Raw genomic sequence first — 25,154 nt, forward strand, 5'->3', positions numbered from 1 at the left:
AGTACTGAATATTTCACCTTTTTTGTTTAGCTGGTTATTTCTTGATTGTTTATTAAAATTACAGGTTCTAAGTACTTGTTTGTCAAGTACCTCGCAGCAATGTTTTTATATTAAATTGAAAGTAAATTACATTTGTCTCCTCCCCTTTCTTGCTGATCTGAAAAATGGTCCAGTCTGTGACTCAAAAACCATAATGTGATCCGAACCATGAGATTTGAGATCAGTTATACCAATAGTCCTGATAGAGCAAAAGATCATGAGCCTTTCCTATTAGGCGGCTTTAGTTTTTATGTTTTGCATTGTGGCTCCAACACATTTTTGCGTTTTCATCTGCTCATATTAAAGGGGTATATTGCAATAATCCTCCTAAAGTCACTAGAGAGGCAGTGAGGGTCCTTTGAATTTGTAACACGCTGGTGGCTGAGACAGACACGGTGAGCCCAAGATGTTATTAGCAAAACCCTATATATATATATATATATATATATATATATATATATATATATATATATATATATATATATATATATATATATATAAATATACTTGAAACATGACAAACAAACAGCAAACTGTGGATTGAATACCTGTTGCGTTAAAGGCTGATTATTGCGTTGTAGTGATATAGGGTTGTTGCGTGCAGAGCTGGAGTGGGACTACTTTTCAGCCCTGGAGTTTCAGGCCTCAGACCGACCCACCTCAGTTCACGACTGACTATATTAAAAATAACGTCATTTCCAAATCAGTTTCTAATGGCACTATCACCTCTTTTTCAAGAAAACAGCTGCTTTAAAACTTCAAATGTTCAACAACCCTAACAGTATTAAATGTCCTAACAATGAAAATTAAAGAAAAAAAAAATTACTCAAATGAGATTCGAACCTGGGTCGGCGTCATTGTAATCCAACGTGCTGACCACTGGACCACAACAGAAAATAGATAAAAAGAGTGGAGCTGCGGCAAAATAATGAATAAAAAGACAGAGTCTGTGCTCAAAAAATATAAATAAATGAAAAAAGTGCGACTGCTAAGAGCAACAGAGTCTGGAGCTAGGGACACCGGCCCTCGCGGCCAAAAAACGGACCGGCCCACCGGGAATTTTCCCGGTCCTCCCGATTAGTCAATCCAGGCCTGGTTGCGTGTGCCGTGACGCTGTTGCGTGTGCCGTGGCGGTCAACAAAAAGTACGGCTACCCCACTCTCATTCTCTCCTCCTAACACCTGTGTGATTGTGCACGCGCTTTATTTGCTCTTGCAGGTGCCAGGTATGCCCACTTCACCAAAACATAAAACGTCGCTGTGAAACCCAAACTTATCAGTATACAAATAAACATTATAATTAAATGAAAAGTAATATGGCTCCTATAGGGTAGTTCACCCAAAAATGAAAATAACCTCATCATTTGCTCTCCTTTGTGTGGTTTTAAACCTTTATGAGTTTCTTTCTTCTGCTGAACATAAAAGAAGATATTATGAAGAATGCTGGTTTCTGGCACCCATCGACTTCCATGGTTGAAAAAATGCCATCAAAAAACTACCAGCATTCTTCACAATATCTTCTTTTGATATAGACTCAAATAGGTTACTAACAAGTGAAGGCAGGGTGAGTAAATTATGACAGAGATCATTTTTTGGGTGACCTATCAGTCAGTGTCACGTGATCCTTTAATAATCTATGCTGAATAAGGCTCAAGAAACATGTCTAGCAATCAATGTTGGAAAAGCTGTTTCTTTTAAAGCAATCAAACGCCACAATATTTTGAAAGGTAGTCTCAGATAACAACAAGATGAAAGAAGACACATAAACTCACAATGATTTTCATATGCTCTCAAGACCTGATAAAGAGTCACTGGATGAATGGAAGTGAATCAGGAAATGAATGACTAGATTAAAAGAATAGCAGAAGAGGAAGATATGTGTGTGTAAGTGTGTGTGTGCTTACCTTTCTGAAGACTCATGTCCACCATGCGTGGTTCTGCAAGCTCCAGGTAGAAGTTTTTGTTTTTTTCATACTCCTCATCATCAATAATCTTCACCTGTATGGTTTTACTGAGAGAGCAAGAGAGAAACACAACGTCAGGCTCTGTGATCAAGTGAGGGGTCAGCAAAATTTTCAAAAAAATACACAAGACACAACAAACCACCAACCAAAACCAAATACCATAAAGTCTTTTAAATGATAATAAAATCATCTTTTGAGCAAAGTTATTTAGTTGATTTTGTATGATTTTTTTTGGGAATGGAATGTATCAGTTGGTGCCATAATATATAATCCCTTTCCAAATTGAGGGCCTCTCCAGTAAATTATCGAATAAGGAGCTAGGAGGCGATACCGGAAACTGAGGAAGCATTTTACACACAAAATCGTGAATTTGGAGATAACAGAAAAAGCTGATATTTGGAATATGACACTTTTCACATATCTGCTAAAATGAAGAGAAAATTCCCTCATGGTACAAGTAATTTATTACCTTAACATCTTTAGTATGCCAGGATGCAAATGATTTATCAATTATTGATGGACTAAAAACTGGATTGGAATGAAGGGGAGATTTTGCAGATATGGTTTGCTAACCAAAATGACGTCTAATTTGCTTCCATACAAAAAATTATTATTACATATTTAAAAAAAAGTATCAAATCTGCATTTGAGACAGATTTTCAAAGGATCATGTGATAGTAAAAACTATGCCATGAAAAGAATAAATGTCATTTTAAATGACATTTCATTACAAAAAAAGGTATTTAGTGACAAATTTCATACGACTACTGATTAACCTAAGTATAAGAGAACCCTTTTAATAACATAAATATCTTACCAAACCTAACATGCATGCATTCACAAAAACACTTTGAATGCAGTGATTTGGTTGATCCGTAAACACCTATTAGCTCAAATTAAATGAAGAATTTAAAAGTCTTTTGCATTTAGCAAGCTAATACCCTTAAGGCAAGCTTTCACCTTAGCTTAGCTAATTTCTCTGCCATATTAACTAGCTTCATAGCTGTAGCCCAACACTGTTGTACAGCCTACATGACTGTTTATTTAAGGAACCAGTCTCTTAACACCTCTTATTTGTAACATCCATTTCTCCCTCTCGCTCTGTCACTCTTTCGCTGCTAAATTCTCAGCATGTGTGAGTGTATTTATAACTCAGCATGTGATTGATGTTGACCTGGTTTCTCAGTGACTGTGAGTAACACCTGTTTCAGCTGTGTTTCAATGAGCGTTTCTGTGTGTTTGTGCGCGTGTTTGACCTGTGAACATCTACCTCCCTTCATCGGGATCAGTTACTCTCAGTACAGCTGTCTGCAGACCCGCACCTCTTCATCTCACTCTAATATGTCTTTCGCTCTTACATACTCATGTTCTCATTCCCCTCTGCTCTGCTCTGTTTCTCCTCCATTAGCGGACACATTATACTCGAACGTCCTCTCACACAGCGAAGAAAGAGAAGACAACACACAGACACACACACACACACACACACACACACACACACACACACACACACACACACACACACACACACACACACACACACACACACACACACACACACACACACACACACACACACACACACACACGAGCGCACACTGACTGCATGTTTGGTCTGTGATCTGATGTAGGTCAGTTCTGCTATGCAGGACATTTTCATGTCTCCATCATTCATGTCTTAAAGGGACAGTAAAATTAGCTGTACACGGACTATTACTCCATGTTCCGAGTCACATTTTATTTTAAATCATTATAGTATTTGGATTTAGTGCACATGTACAGTAACTTAAAGTGTTATTAACAATGTTGAAAAAGATATGATAATTCATATATTTGTTGTGTACATTTTATACAGAATTATCTAATGACTAGAAGATTCAACCTGAGAAATATACTAAAAAAAAAACTGAATTATGTTCTGGGAGAAAATAGCATGACAACAGTTCTGTTTGCTTCTTGAATCTGATTGGCGGACAGTCGTGCAATATTCTGCAAATAACAGCACTGGTACAGCTTCTTCACACTTCACTCTTGTGTATTACTCTGCCCATATACTGCCGCAAGCAGAGGACACTACAGTTTGACAAATATTGCTGCTTTTAGACAACATCATGTACTTTTGAGGCTTTTTTAGTCGAGAATGTAGTTCTTTGGATTGCAACTATGCTGTTTATTTATAAGGATAATGCTTATTTTTAAACATTTATCATTTCGGAGCATCAGATTCAGTGCATCGGCTGCCATCGGCCTGTCTGAGCAGACCAAAGAAAGTGACAGTTGACGTTCGCCACAAGATGGCAACAGAGACAGCATAGTAAGTCCTTAGTGGAGAAAAACGCCATTTTCTCAGCATAAGTTTCAAAATACAGCTAAACAAATAAAAAAATCAGGAAAGTAAGATTTTAAGTTGATTTCTCTCTTTTGTATTTTGTAGTGCTGTGTTCATACCACAGACACTGGTAGGGCCGGTGTCCAAGAGAGTTTGGCTGTTTCTCAATTCCAAGAACGCAGAGAACGGACTTGCGTTCTTGTGGAGACCGGTCTTGCCAGGTGTCCTCGGAAGAACAAACTCAGGAGACCGCAAGGGCAGAGAATGCGTCCTTTGAGAATTGAGATGCTGCGTTCTTCCTGATGGTCACGTGACCTTCACATGTTTTAAATGGTAAATTATTTAAACATTACAGCCTTCATACAACGATTTATTGTTTTTCCCCTTTTCAAAATATATACTATGCATAAAAACATTATAAATATATGTTGCACAATATAAATAAAACAGTTTTTAATACGAATTTCAGCAAACAAACACCCTTAATGTGCTTATTCCTTTATTAAGATGTCCATGGTAATGTTTATATTCACCGTTTCATTTAGGGAAACTTCTGAGGTAAATAAGTTAAATCTCTGAACTTTAATAATAAATCAAAATAAAATGCAGCGCTTCCCACCTCCAGCCGCAATGACTTCTGGGACTTCCAGAGCGAGTTCGGTGCTCAAGTCTGCATCGTTGCGTCCTCGATATCAAGAACACATCCGGGAAGTTTCACGCGTCCTCCGTACTTGCGGTCTTGAGTATTGGAACTGAACTTAGGCAGCTGATGATGACGTTGCACGAGAACAGGAGGACGCAAGACCGCTGAAGAACGCATATTGAGAAACAGCCTTTGTCTCCAACCCTAATCAGACACACCTGAACCGGTAATCAAGCTCTTACTACTGTAGTTATACTAGAAACCTCTTGGCAGGTGTGTTAAAGCAAGTTGAAGCAAAACTCAGCAGGACACCAGCCTTCCAGGACCGAGTTTGGACACCCCTAGTATACGACAACAGTTCATGAGCTGAGTAGTACAAATACACTGTATTTGAAAAACAGTAGCCAAGAACTAACTGGGTGACCAACCACTTCCAGCAGGATTGTCAGCTCCTCATCCGATTGACACATTAATATCCCATAAGTCCAAATGATAGAATTTCTAAACAAAAGTAAGGTGATACAATTGATGCAGGAAGGTCAAGTCAATATAATAACATTCTATACATATTACTCATATTCATTTAGTTTTTCTAACAGTCAATTCACAGTCAAATGCAGTATCTACTTAGTATGCAATTTTGGATGCACCTCATCTCTGCTTCCTGCTACTCATTTGGTTACTGATTTGTTCTTTGCTTTCCCACAACTTTCCCTTGTTTTTACCTTCATTATTCAAGTGCCTATTTTGTCCTCAGTTTTGTGATAACTGTGAATTAAGGTATCTTTTTTTAGGTATTTTTCTGGCTACACTAATGGCTTAAAATGTAACTAAGTAACACATTTAACTACAACTTTTAAAAAATAACATTAGATTGTAACATTTAACTTTTTCCTAACACTGATATTGGTTGGGTAATAGGCTATGTGAAGCGTGATGATTTGGTTATGCTGATTTCACTATATGTATTATTGAATAGTCTAACCATGGGTTAGCTTGCATGTGTGGGAATAGTTTGACGTCTTTACCTAAAACGTTAAATATTTATATTATTTGAAATAAAATGAAAACAAATAAAGAGAAAAAAATATCATTTAAACCACTCGTTTGGTGTCTGTCTGCGTTTATGTAAACTCTATCGTTGCATAACCTTCATTGATAATCAGTAATAGCGAAACTGCATATTATTATTACTATAAAAAGTATATTACTGCCTTAAGTCAGTAACTTAGGCAGTTATGCAAAGTGATAATAAATAAGTGAATATATAGCCAGGGGCTAGGCAGTAGCGCAGTAGGTAGTGCTGTCGCCTCACAGCAAGAAGGTCGCTGGGTCGCTGGTTCGAACCTCGGCTCAGTTGGCGTTTCTGTGTGGAGTTTGCATGTTCTCCCTGCCTTAGCTTGGGTTTCCCCTGGGTGCTCCGGTTTCCCCCACAGTCCAAAGACATGCGGTACAGTTGAATTGGGTAGGCTAAATTGTTTGAGTGTATGAGTGTGTTTGAATGTGTGTGTGGATGTTTCCCAGAGATGGGTTGCGGCTGGAAGGACATCTGCTGCGTAAAAACTGCCTGGATATGTGGTGACCCGGATTAATAAAGGGACTAAGAAAAGAAGAAAATAAATAAGTGAATATATAGCCTAAACGAAAGGAACAAGAGGGACCAAAATCAGTCACCAGGTCAAGTGCCCCCCTATGGAACTAATATGCCCCCTCAGTTATACCATCCGGACGCTGGGCCTGCCTTGTACTGAACTCTTATTATTCAGCTATGCCTAGGTATATCCAGATTTTTTTTTTTTTTATCTATGGCACCTTTAAAATATAAAGTTAGGAATTGTGTTGCTCAGCTATCTTAGACCCATTTGCCTGAGCCACTTCCATGTCAAAAGTCAAGCCGTGTGTGTCTGTTTCAGTATGGATGCCAGCAGTAAAAAAAAAAATAATAAGGTAAACAAAATTTATTCCTGTATAGTAAAAAAAATAGTCCTTACAGTGCCTTGTCCAGCGTCTTTGAGCTCCAGTGACTCGCAGACTTCCTGAGCTCACCACAAACAAATCTAACCACTGCACATGTCCTCAAAATCAGACAAGACAACATTTCTCCGTTCCCCACTCTGGGAATTAAAGGCAATCTTAAGCCCAAAACACACTTTCATGCACCGCTGTGTTCCTGAAATGTGATCTAGGATGACCAGACATCCCATTTACCTGAGACAATCCCAGTTTCACAAGGTGTGTCCCCGTGTCATGACAATTCACTAAAAGGCATGAAGATCTTCGAGTCTCAGCAACAAAAAAACTGCCTTTCTGCAGTCTCTGGCATCATTTGTGGTTTTCAATAGAATCTGCAGAACTGCAGAAGTGTTTCAGTGCCATTGTAAGCTGATCTGCAGATACTTTCATTCTATCAGCAAATCTGCTTGGAATGTATCTGGTTGCCATAACAACTCCAGTCGCTTACTGCTGCTACTTAAGTACAGGCTCTAGAATGCTAGAAAATGTGGAATTCAATTAAAAAGCTTCATGTTCTGACAGTACTTTAAAAACGAATATATGCATTTAAGACAAAGTGAATGTTCAGTGTGGTTTTAAGTGCACCACATGACAAAAGTCTAGTCTTTGATCCCAATTGTAAGAGCAACAAACATTAACTTGACTTCTAGTTGATCAAGTGGCAGAAGGTAGATTTTTTTTTTTTTTTTTTTGATGAATTATCTGTTGAACAGCATCTCAATCATCACAAACACTGCAGAAGACCTATTGGAAACCGCATGGACCCAAGATTTTCACAGAAATCAGTCAAGTTTGGTGAAGGAAAAATCATGGTTTGGGGTTACAATCAGAGTTACAATCAGTTTGAGAGGTCTGCAGAGTGAATGGCAACATCAACAGCCTGAGGTATCAAGACATGTGTGCTGCCCATTACATTACAAACCACAAGAGAGGGTGAATTCTTCAGCAGGATAGTGCGACTTCTCGTACTTCAGCCTCCACATCAAATTTCCTAAAAGCAAAGAAAGTCAAGGTGCTCCAGGATTGGCCAGCCCAGTAACCAGACATGAACCTTATTGATCATGTCTGAAGTAGGAGGCACTAAAGATGAATTCAAAGAATCTTGATGAACTCTGGGAGTCCTGCAAGACATCTTTGACATTCCAGTTATTTTGAGTCATTGTGGAGATGTATAGATGCAGTCGTCCAAGCTCATGGGAGTCATACACAATTTTAATTATTTTTCCACTGCACCATGACTTTATATTCTATAGTAAAAGTATACCATCTGGGCTTTTTATGCTGTGTTACTGTATATCTGTTGAGGCTACAATATAAAATATATATTATTTAATTTCCTCCACCCAGAGCAAAAGTGTGACTGCAGTCTATGTGTGACAGTCTTACTAGCCAATTGAGTGACCACACTTTTATTCTTCCCAACCAAACTTGCACAACCGAACAATGCGGAACGCCCACAATAAAACAAACAAACAGGAAAGTACAAATGAGTGGGATGATGGCGTCTGCCACTTCAAAAGAATTAATAGACAAATTAATATCAAAGAAAAACAGCATGTAGGTAATATGGGAATATCTTGGTTTTAAAGTCACAGACACCGAACAAAAACAGGTAATTTGTAAGAGCTATGATAGAGTTGTTGCCACGGCACGAAAAAATACATCAACCAGCACCTAAAAAAGCACCACAGGCGGCTATATGAGGAGTGTCTTGCTAAAAAGTCAACTAAAGTATTGCCAGTGACACTCAATCTAGTAGCAAGCAACAGCAAAGTGCAGTTTCAGAGCACCAGGAAGATAACTAAAGGCACCAGGAGATAACTAATGCCATTACTCAGGACCTCGCTAAAGACACGGTGCCTTTTAATGTGTTGACCAAAGAGGAATTTAATACCTTGTCATCATGCTAGATAGGAGATATGCAATTTCATCTCACACAAATTTGTGCCATTTTGCTGTACTACAGCTGTACGTTGAATATCGTGATATTTAGAGTAGCATCTGATTAATTATTTTGTTTTTAGACAATATAAGCTACAGAAAGCCATGTTAGTTTGCTGAGGGTTCTGTATTTTTATAATTATTATTTTTGTTTGTATAATCTACCTCCCTAATTTGAGATAAGGTCATTTTATTTGTACTTAGATGAGAAAAATTAGTGTTTAATTTCTTAATATTTACAAACAAATTTAAATAAATGAGCTAAATAATTATTGAGCTAAAGCTTGACTACAAAATTAAATCGCAAATCAAATCGAAATCGCAAAATCTGTCCAAAAAATTTTTTAAAAATCCTAATTAGATATTTTCCCTAAATTGCACAGCACTGCTATGAAGTATAGGCGCATTGCAATAATAAGGGTAAAAACGTATCCGTTTATGTATTGTTCACTTAAACTATGATTGCCCATGGGAATTTGAGGAAACTGACAAAACTTTTATTTTAAGTAAAGTGCATCAAAAGTTCTACCTGCTTTCAGAAATCATCCCTATCAATCTCAATCAAATTGTAAAAAAACATCCTCACTGCCCACATGCAGTGTTCACACTGTTCAACAGGTTCTTCCCACTCAGAAACACACCTGCCCAGAAACCTGTTGAACAGAGAAAATGTAACTCTATTTTAAGCCAGTACTGTCAACTGCAGTCATGCTGCTTTCTTTAACCAAGCGTAACATTTTGATAGAATGACAATAAATACAGACATCTCTGAATTAGGGGTGTGCAATTCTGCAAAACACTACATATTTCTATATTTTGGGGATTTAAAAAAAATTACTCTTTTAAATTAACATGCATATTCAGCAACAAGTAGTCAGCTGAGACACTTTGCCTGTTAGTACTAACTAGGGATGTCATAATACTCAATATAATATTGAACCATTCTGTACGACCTCCAAGGTTCAATACGTATATGGAAGTTGCATATTTACAGTGTTGCATTAGCACTAATGAATGAACAAACTCATGTTACATGGCTTACAAGCAATTGAGTACAAACTTACATGGATTTTGATTATAATGCTTTAGTAAAATGCAGAAAAATATGGAAAAATAATGTATACAGTATTGTACCTGCAATGTCAGGAATTGTGAACAATACAAAAAGATTGAAGTCTCGTGTGCTGAATCTGATATTCAAGCTGCACTCCTACTGTAACTGTGTGACATTACATGAACAATATCACACATATAGCAGTGCTATGTGGCAGTATATCGGCACTGGTGGGAGGCGTGTGTTGCCTTATTGTCCCACCAGTGACGATATACAGCCACATCACACTGTTACGAGTGTGATATTGCATTTATACAACAGTTCGACTGCGTAATCGTGTATATAAAAAAGAAAATCAAACATAGAGAGTTTCAAAACTCTTTTGTAAAAGGAACTACTTTCTTCCACCATTCATCAACATTTGCAGCTTGCATCAGAACAGCAGAAACCATTACTAATTCACCAACATCACTTTAGAGCTATTTGAATGATTCTCTAGCGTAATGTCTAAAGTGATGGCAAAACGGGTGATTTTGCAATGCCATCAGTCTACAGAGAAATCTTCTAGCATTTCCTTATAAATAAACTGCATAGCTGCCATCTAAACATCTACATTCTATACTAAAAAGACTCAAAAGTACAGCATGTTGCCCAACAGCAGCAATATTTGTCAAACTGTAGAGTGTCTTTTACTTTTTGCTGTATCTGGGCGGAGTAATGCACAAGAGTGAAGGATTAAGATGCTGGACGAGTGCTGTTACAAGCAGAATAATGCACGGATGTCAGGCACTCAGATTCAAGAACCAGACAGAACTGTTGTAAAAACAATCATATACATTTTATATAGTATATACAGTATATGAGGAGTTCAGATGCAAAAGCCTCCAAGTGCCATTTGAAGTATCCTTCTAAACTGAGTCTTTTTCTGAGACTCTTGTGAGTACAGTAGGTTCAGTAATTTCACTTTTATGGCGATAAGAAGTTTCTCTTGATTGCCTTTGAACTGAAATAACTGAACATAAACATAAATGCTCATTTTACAAGTGCATTTTAGATGGCACTTTTGCATCTGAACCCTTCATACATAGCAGCAGTAATAATAAAATTTGATATGGTTCCTCAAGGGTCAGTGCTTGGACCCTTTATGTTCTCCCATCACCATATCTATGGGACCAATCTTTCAGGCACATGGTTTATCATGCCATTGCTATGCTAAATCTGATGACACACCGCTTTATTTTTTATTTCATTGATCCAATGGTAGCTGCACGGATTTCAGACTGCCTGAAGGACCTCAGCGTGGATGACAGATAATCATCTGCAGCTCAACCTGGCAAAAACAGAACTCCTTTTCTTACCAAATAGTCCAGCTGTACAACACAATCTCCCTCAGTAGAAATAGCCCATCAATCGAAAATCTCAAGTTGATCTTTGATGGCCAGCTGACCATCAAACACCACAATGCAAAAGTAGTCTGATAATGTTTTTAAAGATGTGTTGTGCTGCACAACATTAAAAATAAAATTAGTGTTTATTATAAGTCACAATTCATGATATTAACAAATCATTAACACTACCTGCTCAATAAACTACTAATTAGCTGCTTATTACTAGTTAACAGGGTAGTAGTCTGGCTTAAGTATTGGGTAGGGTTAGGGATGTATGATAAGATCAGACTTTATTGCTACTAATACACAGTTAATAACTTAATAATAGGCAGGTAATAACCCAGCAGTTAATAGCATGAATTGTGACTTGAACTAAAGTGTTACCGAAAAAAATCCGACTCTTCCTAATGGATCTTGCTGCACAACTGCTTGACTAGGCTTTTTAGGATGGACTATTGCAATGCTCTTTTGCTGGACTTCCATGTGCAACCACACGACTACAACAAATCATTCAAAATGACATTAATGATGACTGTCTTTAATAAATAATTTTGTTTTTTGTAAAGTGAGTCCTCAATAATGTTAGCTTGCACATTGCTAAACAAAACATAAATACATCTTTAATGTTGATAATAAACATCTCACCACTCTGAATTCAAATATTTCTATATTTTTATATATATTTTTTAACACTTGGAACAAACTGTGTTGTCAATATCTGGTATATTTTCACCAGTTGACAACCATCAGCACAATCCCACAATTCCATATAGTAGTTTTGAGAGCGAAAAGACTTTAACCTCCTAGGGCTTAGTGGCCACATACGTGAACAGCACATTTTAGCTCTTAAGTGGCTATACAATACTATGAATGTTTTCTATTTTGTTACAGACATACAGTGTCATCCTCCAACTGTTTTGCATGAAATGTCCCGAACACTATTTTAACTGTCCAAAATGGGCAAAAAAAAGTTGCTTTTACTCTCTGACAGTCAAAACATGTAAAAAAATGTACCTGTACATACAATGTACATGTTATGTATGCATAAAAAAAGTGTTTTTTGTAAATTCGGACCACGAATCCACATATATGGACATCCCTTTTCTCTTAAAGTACATCATATCAAAAGATGATACTTTTTTATTCTAATTTTATAATAATTAGGATACAATTAGTTCCAATAGCAAAGAGAAATAAAAAAAATTAAAAAACATGTAAAAAACACACTGGGCATTAAGAGGTTAAGTGTAAAGTCCTTGAGAGTAAAAAACGTTTCTGTGCCTGATCATCTTCCCATGAAGGAAATGCATACTGTTTATGTTCAGGCATACTCTATATAAAGTGTTCAAGACTTCTTCACTCAATCACCACTTATACATTTAAGTTGAAATCAAGAATTTCACACACAAATGCAACAACTTGAATGACACATGTATACTTTCAAGGGCACCTTTGATGAAAAATCATCTTTTGGAAGCAGTTTGGATAGAACTGTGTGTAGGTATAGTGTGTCCACAGTCATATTGGTGTGATATAAACACAATTAGTCTTTTTTTTATTTCCTGATGTTAAAATAGGATTCAAATCCCTCCCATTCTGAGGCCCATCACAGCGTGACGTAGAAGTGCAGTTTCCCCACCCCTCGGTTTGATTGAAAGCCGCAAATTAACATGTCTCTTTGGTAACGCATTTATCGTATCAACAAGACAGGACGAGCGCAAAGCAACCAGGATTAAAAGATCTATTAAGCTCTCTGTGATTATCAATCATGTGGTCAAGGATAAGTTTAATAAGTCTAAAACATTTTTAACACAGTGCATGTTTGTAATTTTGTAAAGCATTAAAGCCACAGGCAAAAAAAAACAGCTACATTGTGTTCAGAGCAGAAAATCCAATATTCTTAAAGGTATAATAAAAAATCTGATGGGAGATTGGAGCTGAAACTTTACAGACACATTCTGAAGATACAAAAGACTGATCTTAAATCTTGAAAAAGAGGTCAAAAAGGTGCCTTTTAAGTTGAAAATTACTGTTTAGAAGAGAAAATAAACAATAAATATTAAATCACACAATACAGTGTCAAAAATGCTGGGTTCCACACAATTCCTTTATCTTGTCCCAGCAAAAATTATGTTAACTTAATAATTTTCACAAATTTATGCGGATTAAACATAAAACAATTAAGTAAAAAACCCTTAAGAATTGCATTGTTTCATCTCATTTTAAAAAAAGTAGTTCAAGCAAGCAGCAAAAGTTACAGATAAGGAGAGCATGGACAATATTTACAGAATTAATGAGCTTTTTGTTTGTGATATTACAAATCATTAATTAAATGCATTACAGTTTTTATAATAAATAAATAAAAATGATTTCCTGTCTCACAATGCTTTGCACAATGCCCTAAATAAGCATGACTTAGAGACGAATGATAAAATCATGTTCGCGTTAATGAGAATTTGTGCCCTAAACAGCTGTGCCCATGTCCCCACGATAAGGCGGAACATTCTGTATTCAAATTCCTTAATTAATTTATTCGAACAAATCAGATATTTCAGCACACACAGAGATCCACTCTCCTGCAGAGTTTAGTGGCGTCTCTAATCAAACACACCTGAACCGGCTAATCAAGAGTTCTGCTCAAAATGATGTGTTCATATACAGTTCAGTGTAAACTTCTCAGATCTGCTGCGGAACAAGAACAATGTGGGAACACATGGAGAACGTAAAAACAAAGAGAAAGAACAGTCGGACTGGAGGAAGTGATAGGAAAAGGGTTTTAGGAGTACAGCCAGTTCAATCAAATGATGAGTCAAAAAGCATGTTTAAATGCCATTTATTGTTGCTTCTGGTTGATTTGTCACACTGAAAAATGAAAGGTCAAGCTGTGCGCCTGGCAATCTGGCATACAGTACTACATGCAAGTTGCTGGAAGCTTGGTGTGTTTCCATGGAATATTCAGATTAGCCGTAATAAATTGTAAGTATGTAAATGAAACCTAAAAAAAAAATATGTCAGTTCTTTCACATTATTATACAGTCTGGACTAAAAAAAGATGAGAACACAGTGTATTATATAATAGTATTTAGCTAAGTTTATTTTTAAAATAATATTTATCCTTTTGTTTTAATGTGTATAAACATTAAGCTGTATGTAAGTATTTGATTCTTCTAAAGCATAAAAATACCATAATATGTTTGCAGATATTTTAGAAACGTGCCAAGTTAAAAAAAAAAAAAAAAACAATGCTGAAGTCAGTTATTCTGCTTTGAAAATGTGTGTTATGTGCTGGAACGTCAGTCTTTGTTTTTGTTCTTTTGATATCCAATGCCACTTAAGCCAATTATACTTCAGCACCCCGGGTTGGCTTGATGGAAAACCGCATATTTCATTCATTCGTTCAAAAAGGCTCTAAAAGCATGCACTCATGACCAGTTGATGAGTTCCACATGAGGTTATTAATAAGCAAATAATATAAATATTGCGAAATTAAACATTAGGTGAGCAAGTTACATTGTTTTGATCCAGGAATGCAATACCTAGTTCAACCATTGGGTGTGAAACTTACATACTGCACTTTTAAATTTAAATTAATTATATAATATTTAAATATTTTAATTAAATATTTTAATTATTAATAAATATTATTATTTATTATTATTATTTAATAAAAAATATTTTTTATCTATAATTTTCTTCACTATTTAGCTTTATTATTATTATTATTATTATTTCCTTTTTACTTTTGGTAAAATTTTAAGTCATCCTAAAATTTGTAAGTTTAATTGAATTATTATGAAATATCTCAGATTTGAGTATAAATCAATAATCTGTGTACATGCTTATTGATTTTACATTTTTGTATGTTTTAATCAAAATTAACCCACAATCTTATAACAGAAATCTTCTCGACTGGTGTTTTTGGCAACAGGGCAGGCAGGGCCACCTGTCAGTCACATGAGATCAACCAATAGCAAACCACAACCATACATACAATTCCTGAGTTCCTCCTTAGATTTTTTTCTTCTTCAAGAATTGGTTTACTTAGGTATGTGTCAAAATGAGGAGCAAAAGTATCATAACTTCCATTGCAGCCTGGCTTTGAATCATATTATTTTAGTTTCCAATGCTGCATTTTTTTGTCTTTAATGTATGGATAATTTCAGCTTTATTTCAAATCAATGAAATATTTTAATAGTTAACTATAATAGTTAACTTAATAGTTTCAGTTAACTCAACACTGTAAAAAAAAAATAAAAGTTGGCTCAACTTAAAATTTTAAATAGGGATGCACCGATGTGGATTTTTTGGCTGATATCAATAACTGATAAGATTTGAAGGCCAATAGCTGATATATTATAGCAGATAAATACACATTTTTTAAAAATGTTCTAATGTTGTACAGTTGAATTCAGAATTATTATCCCCCCTTTTTATATTTCCCAATTGATGTTTAACATGCAGAGCAAGTACATTTTCACAGTATGTCTAATTATATTTTTTTTTCAGGAGAAAGTCTTTTTTGTTTTATTTCAGCTAGAATAAAAGCAGTTTTTAATATTTTAAAAAACATTTTAAGGTCAAAATTATTACCCCCTTTAAGCTATATATTTTTTTCGATAGTCTACAATACAAAAATACAATACAAACAATACAATAAAATACAAACTTGTCATAACTTTCCTGATTTTTCTAACCTGCCTAGTTAACCTAATCAACCTAGTTAAGCCTTTAATTGTCACTTTAAGCAGTATAGAAGTAACTAGAAAATTATATGGTAAAATATTATTTTCTGTCATCATGGAACAAATAAAATAAGTCAGTTATTAGAAATGAGTAATTTTGAACTGATCTTATGAACTAAATAGCCTCTTCCTCAATGTGAAAAAAGCAATAATTTCAAAATTGCAAGGTGATTATAGATATATTCACTATTCCACATAAATCAGCATGCTGAAAATAAAATAATTTCATTTTCTTCGCATAGCAAATTAACATGCGACTTGACTGTTGCATTAAAATCATAGGTTAAATAACAAAATGGGACTTAATTAACAAGTAAAATAAAGTTATTTTTAAACAAAATGAAAATGAAAGAGCTGAGAACTGAAACCAGCTGAAATGTTCTTGAATAAAACGTGTTACAGTGATGCCAAAAATTGCTAATTTGTGTACACATGTAGTATTTTTTCTGAGGCAATTTAAACCACAATACACAATGACACTCTATCAAACATATCTACAATGATAAGGAATATGGTTACTTACTAAGTTATTAATGCACAGCAATACCGCACAAAGAAAGGACGGACTTCAGGAATAAACAATGTGAGGAAAGCTCCATTAAAATGCACTAGACAAGTCTGAACAAGTTCGACCCACGCATGGACGAGGCAGACAGTTCTAGACAATTATGTAATCTATCGGCTTAAATATATCGGCTTAAATTTGATATCGGATCGATAACGATAACATAAAAAATAGCATTTATCGTCTGATAACGATATGACCATCTATACATCATGCATCCCTAATTTTGCGACAACAAACGTCAGGACATTTTTGAGTTGACTCAACTTTCAACCCAATTACTGCACTCGGTTTAAGTTGAGTAAACTCAAAAATGTTCTGAAGTTTGTTGCCTTAAAGTTTAAACTCGAGTCAACTTTTTTTTTTTTTTTTTTTACAGTTAATATACTAGGAAGGATACACTAGGAAATACACTAGGATACACTAGTAAATGGTTTACCATCAGCCCCTCAGCTAAATGACGACATAAATAAATTGAAAATTAATATGAACTTGAATGCACTAACATAAGCTTGCATTTTCTCCCATGCTCTGTGTGGTGTAATGTTGTGCGTCTGGGAGCTCTTCTGTGCACATTGGCTGTTTATGCACCATCTCTTTCCCGTCTATATTCAGTAATTCAGACCTGCAGGCACAGAGCTACTCTCGAGCATCATTACCACACCACAAATATGCAACTAAGAAAACCTCTGTGTTTCATCTGCGCACAAACACACACACAAAACACAGAAATCACGAGAGAGGTGGAAGGAGAGGGAGAGGAAAAGAGTCTATGTTCTCCCCAGTGTCACCCTGATTATATAAGAGACACGTGCTAAAAATAAACCCTGTAGTGAAAAGGGTGTGTGTGTGTGTGTTTGTGTGAGTGCATGCATGTCTGCACTGATGGGTGAATACACACTTAACCAGAGCTACACGTTCACAGACTAATTTGACTCAACGCAAACACACACACACACACACTAGTGCACATGCCTGCGAGCTCATGCTCTCTGTGGTTGCCAAGGAGACACAGCTTCCTTCAGCTGAAAAGGAGCAAAACTCTGGCTCACACACACACACCCAAACACTTATGCACATGCACTCTCACACACACACACACTTGCATATAGAAAGCAGTGAGTTTTTTGGTTAAATTACATAATATATCATAATTACATACCGTGTAACCAATGTGTCAGGCTCTGCTAGCGAGCACATGGCACTAAGCGAGAGTTCATTCGGAGCCTGGAAGTAAGTTGCAGGTTAATCAGAGGGTAACAGCGCAGCTCTCCGCTGTTGAATAAAGAAGTGGCCCCATCTGAGTCTCAGCGCCACGCTAGCAGCTAGCTAAGCATGTTATTAGCATCACTAGCGCTGACCACCCTGGGGTAATGAGGATCCGGTCTATTGTTATTAGCCGCCAGTGTAGTGTTACCTGAGGTGAGCTTCGGGAAACAGAGCTAACAAGAGTAAGTTATCTTGAATAGACATTTTCACATTCAGACTAATTGAGTGTGTGTGTGTGTGTGTACGTGTTTTTGTGACATGTCAGGACACAATCTGTATAATGACATAGGTATGACACAGGTATTACAAAAAGGAGGTGAAATATGAGGACATTGCTGATGTCCTCATTTCTTAAAAAGCTTATAAATCACACAAAATGAGTTCATTTCAGAGAGTAAAGCTGTGCACAGTCTCCTGTGATGGTTGAGTTTAGGGGTAGGGTGGGGTTAGGGCAATACAATATACAGTTTGGACAGTGTAAAATGGATAAAAAAAATACCTATGTATATTTGTCAGGATCAAAAATTATTCCAAGACCCCAAGAGGAAGATTCATTATAAAAGATTTAATGTTTATGCAGCAAGGGAACAAACTGAAGGAACACAAGAGGTTCCATTCTGGTTGCTCAAAGGGCAGTCCTTTGAGGCCAGTTTATTTCCAGGCATACACACAGACGATGATGCATTGTCTTTAATCATTGGTCTAAACAGTGTGTTTGGTAGAATCCTATTGATCATATAATCAAATCATTCTCAGCACAATATTCCTGCAACTGGCACATTACAACTATTAAACTGATTAAAACTACAGTTGAGCATGTGATTATATCGAGAAGCACACACATTTAACATTAACGTGGTTGGGTTCCTTTAAAAGTACATGTATTAAAAGAATATAAATAGAATATATGGAAATGAATAAAACTAATTTATCTTACAGTAATGTACCCACTTTTCACAAAAACAAACACGTGTGTGTGTTTGAATACTTAAATAGAAAGCTGTTATTAAATATGACATTTATTTTATGTATGGGTCAAATATGAGGCATCCAATTTTGAGGTCCATTATATGTCCAGATCCAATCACGTGGTTTCAGACTTGATTAGAATCGGACGTTACCTCCCGATCAGGACTCGAATATATATGTATATTATATATATATATATATATATATATATATATATTCTCTTTCCCAGAGATGGGTTGCGGCTGAAAAGGCATCCGCTGTGTAAAAATGTGCTGGATAAGTTGGCGGTTCATTCCGCTGTGGCGACCCAGGATTAATAAAGGGACTAAGCCTAAAAGAAAATGAATGAATGAATATATATTTTCATGATTTTTAACACATCTATAGTTATGCGGTGGCATAGAGCTAGACCTGTTTTTTTACTTTACACAGAAACAGCAACGCGTGCAGCATGACATCATTTTGTTGCAAAGATGCTATTGGTTAAATGCCGGCAAAGTATGGAAGCAGCTTGAAGCAAAACGTGCGAGTATGTCTGCGGCAAACTGTGAGATATGTAAACTTGGGATTGCCTGCCGGGTATTTTAAGTTGAGGTGCTGTTTGTTTTTATATTAGATTTTTCTTTATATTTACTGTTGCACTAAAGTCCAAAAGTGAAGAATTCATGTTATCTATCACTTGATTGTTCAAGCTACCTCACACAAGTTGTCTGTTTATTAACAGAGTTGATGAATGTTAAAATAAAGTGAATTAAATAATAAAATAAGGAACATCCTGGATCTGTTTCTTTGCTCTTCTTTATTCTTTATTTTTATGTATTATAGAAGTATCAGAAAATCAAAATCAAATGTCTCGGTTTCGAGGCAAAAAAAGCTAATCGTGCCATCCCTAGTGTCCACATTAAAATAAAATGCCAAAAGTGTTATTTTTATACATACATATATTTTATAAGTAAAGCGTCAACTTTAAACACTTTGCCTTTTTTTAATAATAATTAAATTTTTATGTTTTTCACTTTAATATGATAGAAATATGGAGATTACAGACAGGAAAGCATTAGGAACAGTGAGAGATGGAAAGGATAAAAAAAAAAAACCTGGAGCCAGGACTCGAACTCGGGTCGCCGTGCAGTATTATTAGGCTCTTGGTGCCGGCTAAAATAACTTTTGGTAAAACAATGTAAATATGAACTTAATAAGTGCTTAATAAGAACTTAAATAAGAAATAAGTGATCTTACTAAATTATTACTCTTTAATTTATTACAAAAGAAAAAGAAAAACCGGGCACTTATGATTCATAAACTCTACTCTTACTTTTCCACTCCATTTTCAATGTTTTGAGTTTGACTAAACAAAACTTGATGGTCTATATTATTTACTCTATATGGTGCATGTTTGATAGACTGAGGTTTGTTTAATATTATCATTATTATTATTATTATTTATTTTATTTCTATTTTTTTTATTATAATTTATAATGGGGCAACGCAGTTGCACAGTAGGTAGTGCTGTCGCCTCACAGCAAGAAGGTCGCTGGTTCGAGCCTCGGCTGGGTCAGTTGATGTTCTCGCTGTGTTTTTGTGGGTTTCCTCCGGGTGCTCCAGTTTCCCCCACAGTCCAAAGACATGCGGTACAGGTAAATTGGGCAGGCTAAATTGTTCATAGTGTGTGTGCGTGAATGAGTGTGTATGGATGTTTCCTAGACATGGTTTGCAGCTGGAAGGGAATCTGCTGCCTACAGTAAAACATATGCTGGATAAGTTGGCGGTTCAGTCCATTGTGGCGACCTCAGATTACAAATGGAATTAAACCGAAATGAAAATGAATGAATGAATGAATAATTTATAATAACTTTTTAAATTAACTTACTTATTTAAAAAGTTTTTTTTTGTTATCATTTGTTTAAAAATGTATTATAGATCATATAAATGTTTTTTTTTTTACATATTTATGTTTTTTTAATGTGTTTATATTTTTAAATATAATGTAAAAATAAAAAGGAAAACCTAGTAGTTTGAAAAATTGTGGCAAAAGCTGAAATAACTCATTTGTTTTTTGGCCGTATTGTCCTTTAAATTCTATGTGTCATCAAATCATTCTAGCATAAATCTGCACGACAGGATTGTTTGATAAGTTAACTCTAGCTACACTACACTGTAAAAAAATTTAATGACAAAAAGTCATGTTTACAAATGTGCTTATGCTACTTTTACTTTTAAAGTGTACAGTAGTGTAAATTATGGTAAAATGTGTGATTTTTCGTAAGATTTTGTGTATTTTAAAAATGGGTTTATTCGTTTATTTAGGAACAACAAACAACAGAAAGTGACATTAAAGGTATTTATGATTTTTATTCATTTTAATTCGGTTCATTTACTCTTTCTATTTATCAAAAATCTTGAAACTGTATACAGTCTCCTTTTTTCAGCATGGATAATAACAATAATAATAATAATAATAATAATAATAATAATAATAATGGCGAGGCAGTGGCGCAGTAGGTAGTGCTGTCGCCTCACAGCAAGAAGGTCGCTGGGTCGCTGGTTCAAACCTCGGTTCAGTTGGCGTTGCTGTGTGGAGTTTGCATGTTCTCCCTGCCTTCGCGTGGGTTTCCTCCGGGTGCTCCGGTTTCCCGCATAGGCCAAAGACATGCGGTACAGGTGAATTGTAGGCTAAACTGTCCGTAGTGTATGAGTGTGTGTGAATGTGTGTGTGGATGTTTCCCAGAAATGGTTGTGGATGGAAGGGAATCCGCTGCGTAAAAACTTGCTGGATAAGTTGGCAGTTCATTTCGCTGTGGCGACCCCGGATTAATAAAGGGACTAAGCCGACAAGAAAATGAATGAATAATAATAATAATAAAATTATAATAATAATGATATAATAATAATTTCTGAAGGATAATGTGACACTACAGGCTACATAAAATTAATTTTTGCTATTACAGAGACAATTTATATTTTACTGTACAGAATTGGTAAATAATTTTTTAAACTGTAAAAATATTTCATAATCTATATTTTTATATTTCTATAAAACAAATTCAGCCAAAGTGAGCATAAGAGAAAAAAAAAAAAAAAAAATATATATATATATATATATATATATACCCTTATCAGCCCCAACCTTTTGAATGAATATGTACAAATGTATAAATGTGTATTTGTATCATTTATAACTGTAATCTATTTTCATTTAAACACTAATGAGTCCGATACCATGCAAAAGCAAACCACAAACAATGCTAATACGCAAAAACACACTCACAGTTTGCTGTAATACTACCAAACCGTAACCTTTGTATTCAAACCAAGATCTCAGATGGCCAGACAGTGATTCATCTTTTATGAAATATTAAAATCCTGGTGACGATGTGAGAACAGAGACTGTAGAGCATAGACCATCCGTCTCTAAAAGCTTATCGTAAATGTGCTAAATGAACAAACGTTGCTCATAAATAAGTTAAAATAATTATTCTAGTTCAACAGACACAAATTCCACTGTGGTAAGAAGGAATATTTATGATCGGTCATGTGATATGCTTATGAAGTTCTTTACTCGCAAATTTGACACTCGTCTGGTGAATTTTAAGAACTACTACATCACCATGGAAACTATTTATGGGATGGAAAGGATGACACCCGACACGTGTCTGTTAACATTAGCAGCAGGTTTTACAGCAGAACTGAGATTTATGTTGCCGAGTTTGGATGCTTAGATCGCTGAAACTCAAGCCGGTTTGATCCACACAAAGCTTCAAGCTGGAGCCGCAGTGTGTTTGTTATTTAAGCATGTCCTTAATCAGCAATTCCTCGGCAGAAAATGGCTGTAAAGGGACTCTCAGATGGGCTTCTGATTCACAGAGGAGAGAGCTGTAATCATTTCATTGATCGATCCCTGTCTGTAATGTAACTGCCAGTGTTCAATCGAAGCTGTCTTGAGATTACAAAGGGCTCTTTCTGCGTATGGTAATTCTAACAGCTCACAAACTCACTGAAACTCGCTAAGAAACTTGTGCCACACTTCAGTATTGACCCAGGTTAAAGATTAAAACTAGAACTATTTATTTACACTACCACTTAAAAAGTTTGAAGTACATTTCAAATAAAGAATATAAACATTCTTTCAAGCTACACGGTGGCGCAGTAGGTAGTGCTGTGGCCCCACAGCAAGAAGGTCGCTGGTTGGAGCCTCGGCTGGGTCAGTTGGCATTTCTGTGTGTTGCTCCGGTTTACCCCACAAGACCAAAGAAGTGGTACAGGTGAATTGGGTAGGCTAAATTGTCTGTAGTGTATGAGTGTGCATGAGTGTGTATGGATGTTTCTCAGAGACGAGTTGCAGCTGAAAGAGCATCCGCTGCATAAAACATATGCTGGATAAATTGATGGTTCATTCCGCTGTGCCGATCCTAGATTTATAAAGGGACTAAGTCGAAAAGAAAATGAATGAATGAACAATTCTATTCCAAATAGTTACAAATGATTCTACTCCAAATAAGGCTACAAACAATTCTATTCCAGATGACTTTACAAAGGGTTTGCAATTAATGTTACAAACTATTTTAATTTAAATAATGTCACAAGCTATTAGATTCCAAACAATTTTACAAAACATTGTATTTCAAATAAAATATTTCAAATAATGTCACAAAAGATTCTATTCCAAATGTTCCATTCTATATAATGCTACAGAAGATTCTATTCTAAATAATGTTACAAAAATTGTATTAAATAATGTTACAAGTGATTCTATTTCAAAAAATGTTCCAAAAGATTCTATTTCAGTTAATGTCAAAAACATTTTATTCCAAATAATGTTACAAAGATTCTATTTCAGTTAATGTCACAAACATTTTATTTCAAATAATATTATAAAAGATTCTAAATTAAATAATGTTACAAACAATTCTGCTTCACTTCATCTATTCCAAATAATATTCTCGAGGATTCTATTGCAAATAATGTCCCAGAAGATTCTATCCAAATAATGTTCCGATAGATTCTACTTCAAATAAAGTCACAAATGATTCTTTTCCAAATAATTTTTCAAAAAATTCTATTCCAAATAATGTTACAAACGATTCTATCCAAATTAATCTATTCAATATAATCTTCTAAAAGATTCTTGTCCAAATAATGTTACAAATGATTCTGCTTTAAATAATGTTACAAACGATTTTACTCCAATTAATCTATTCCAAATAATGTTACAGAATATTCTATTTCAAATAATGTCACAAATGATTCTTTCCCAAATAGTTTTCCAAACAATTCTATTCCAAATAATGTTTCAAAAGATTCCATTTCAAAAATGTTACAAATAATTTTTTTCCAAATAATGTTACAAAAGTTTCTATTACAAATACGGTTACAAAGGATTCTATTACAAATAATGTTACAAGCGTATCTTTCAGGTAATGTCACAATACATTCCATTACAAATAATCTAATTCAAATGTTACAAACGATTCTAATCTAAATAATCTTACAAACGATTCTATTGCAAAAACTTTACATACTATTCTATTGTACATACACATACAAATGGTTCTTTTCCAATTAATGTTGCAAACTACAGTATTCTATTTCAAATAAATTTAAACAGTTAAATTCCAAACAATGTTCCAAAAGGTTAGATTTCAAATAATGTAACAAATGAATGTATTCTAAATGTTACACAGTATTCAACTGCAAACAATGTTACAAACGATTCTGCGCCATATAGTGTTACAAATGATTACATTCTAAATTAAATTCTTTTCAACTTTTTAAAAGAATCCTTTTTTTATTCACTATTAATCAACAAAACTGTTTTCAACATTCTGATTTCTTGAGCATCAAATCAGCATTTTGTAATGATTTCTGAAGGTTCATGTAGCACTGTACAATGGAATAATGGGCACTGAAAAAAATCTGCTTTACCATCACAGAAATCAATCACATATTTAAAAATTCATAAAAATAGGAACATTTTGTATAACAATACAGTGACTGTATAATAAAGAGAAAGAGCAATTAGGTTGAGGATCATAAATGAGATTTTTGTCCATGTTCAGACTCCGCTTAATTAACTGTACTTTTTGAGGTAATTAATTTCATATTTAGTTGGAAAAATGTTTAACCACAGCCTTGAAATTTCAGCCCAGAGAAGGAAAAAATAGCTGAGAAATCCATAATATCCATAATAATCCATAATAACTGAGATATGTAGTTTAGGAACACTTCAGATAAGATAAAAA

General features: G+C 35.1%; 1 protein-coding gene across 5 annotated transcripts in view; it reads right to left on the reverse strand.

The window, feature by feature from the left end:
- slc8a3 (solute carrier family 8 member 3) overlaps window positions 1–25,154 on the reverse strand; it is a 96,179-nt gene that overhangs the window by 27,309 nt on the left and 43,716 nt on the right. For all 5 annotated transcript variants that reach the window (XM_005156998.6, XM_005156999.6, XM_009307477.5 and 2 more), the window contains 1 exon segment: window positions 1,943–2,049. In XM_005156998.6, coding sequence (XP_005157055.1) covers window positions 1,943–2,049 — 107 coding nt within the window.

This window comes from Danio rerio, chromosome 13, assembly GCF_049306965.1.
Source record: "Danio rerio strain Tuebingen ecotype United States chromosome 13, GRCz12tu, whole genome shotgun sequence".
NCBI classification, from domain to species: domain Eukaryota; kingdom Metazoa; phylum Chordata; class Actinopteri; order Cypriniformes; family Danionidae; genus Danio; species Danio rerio.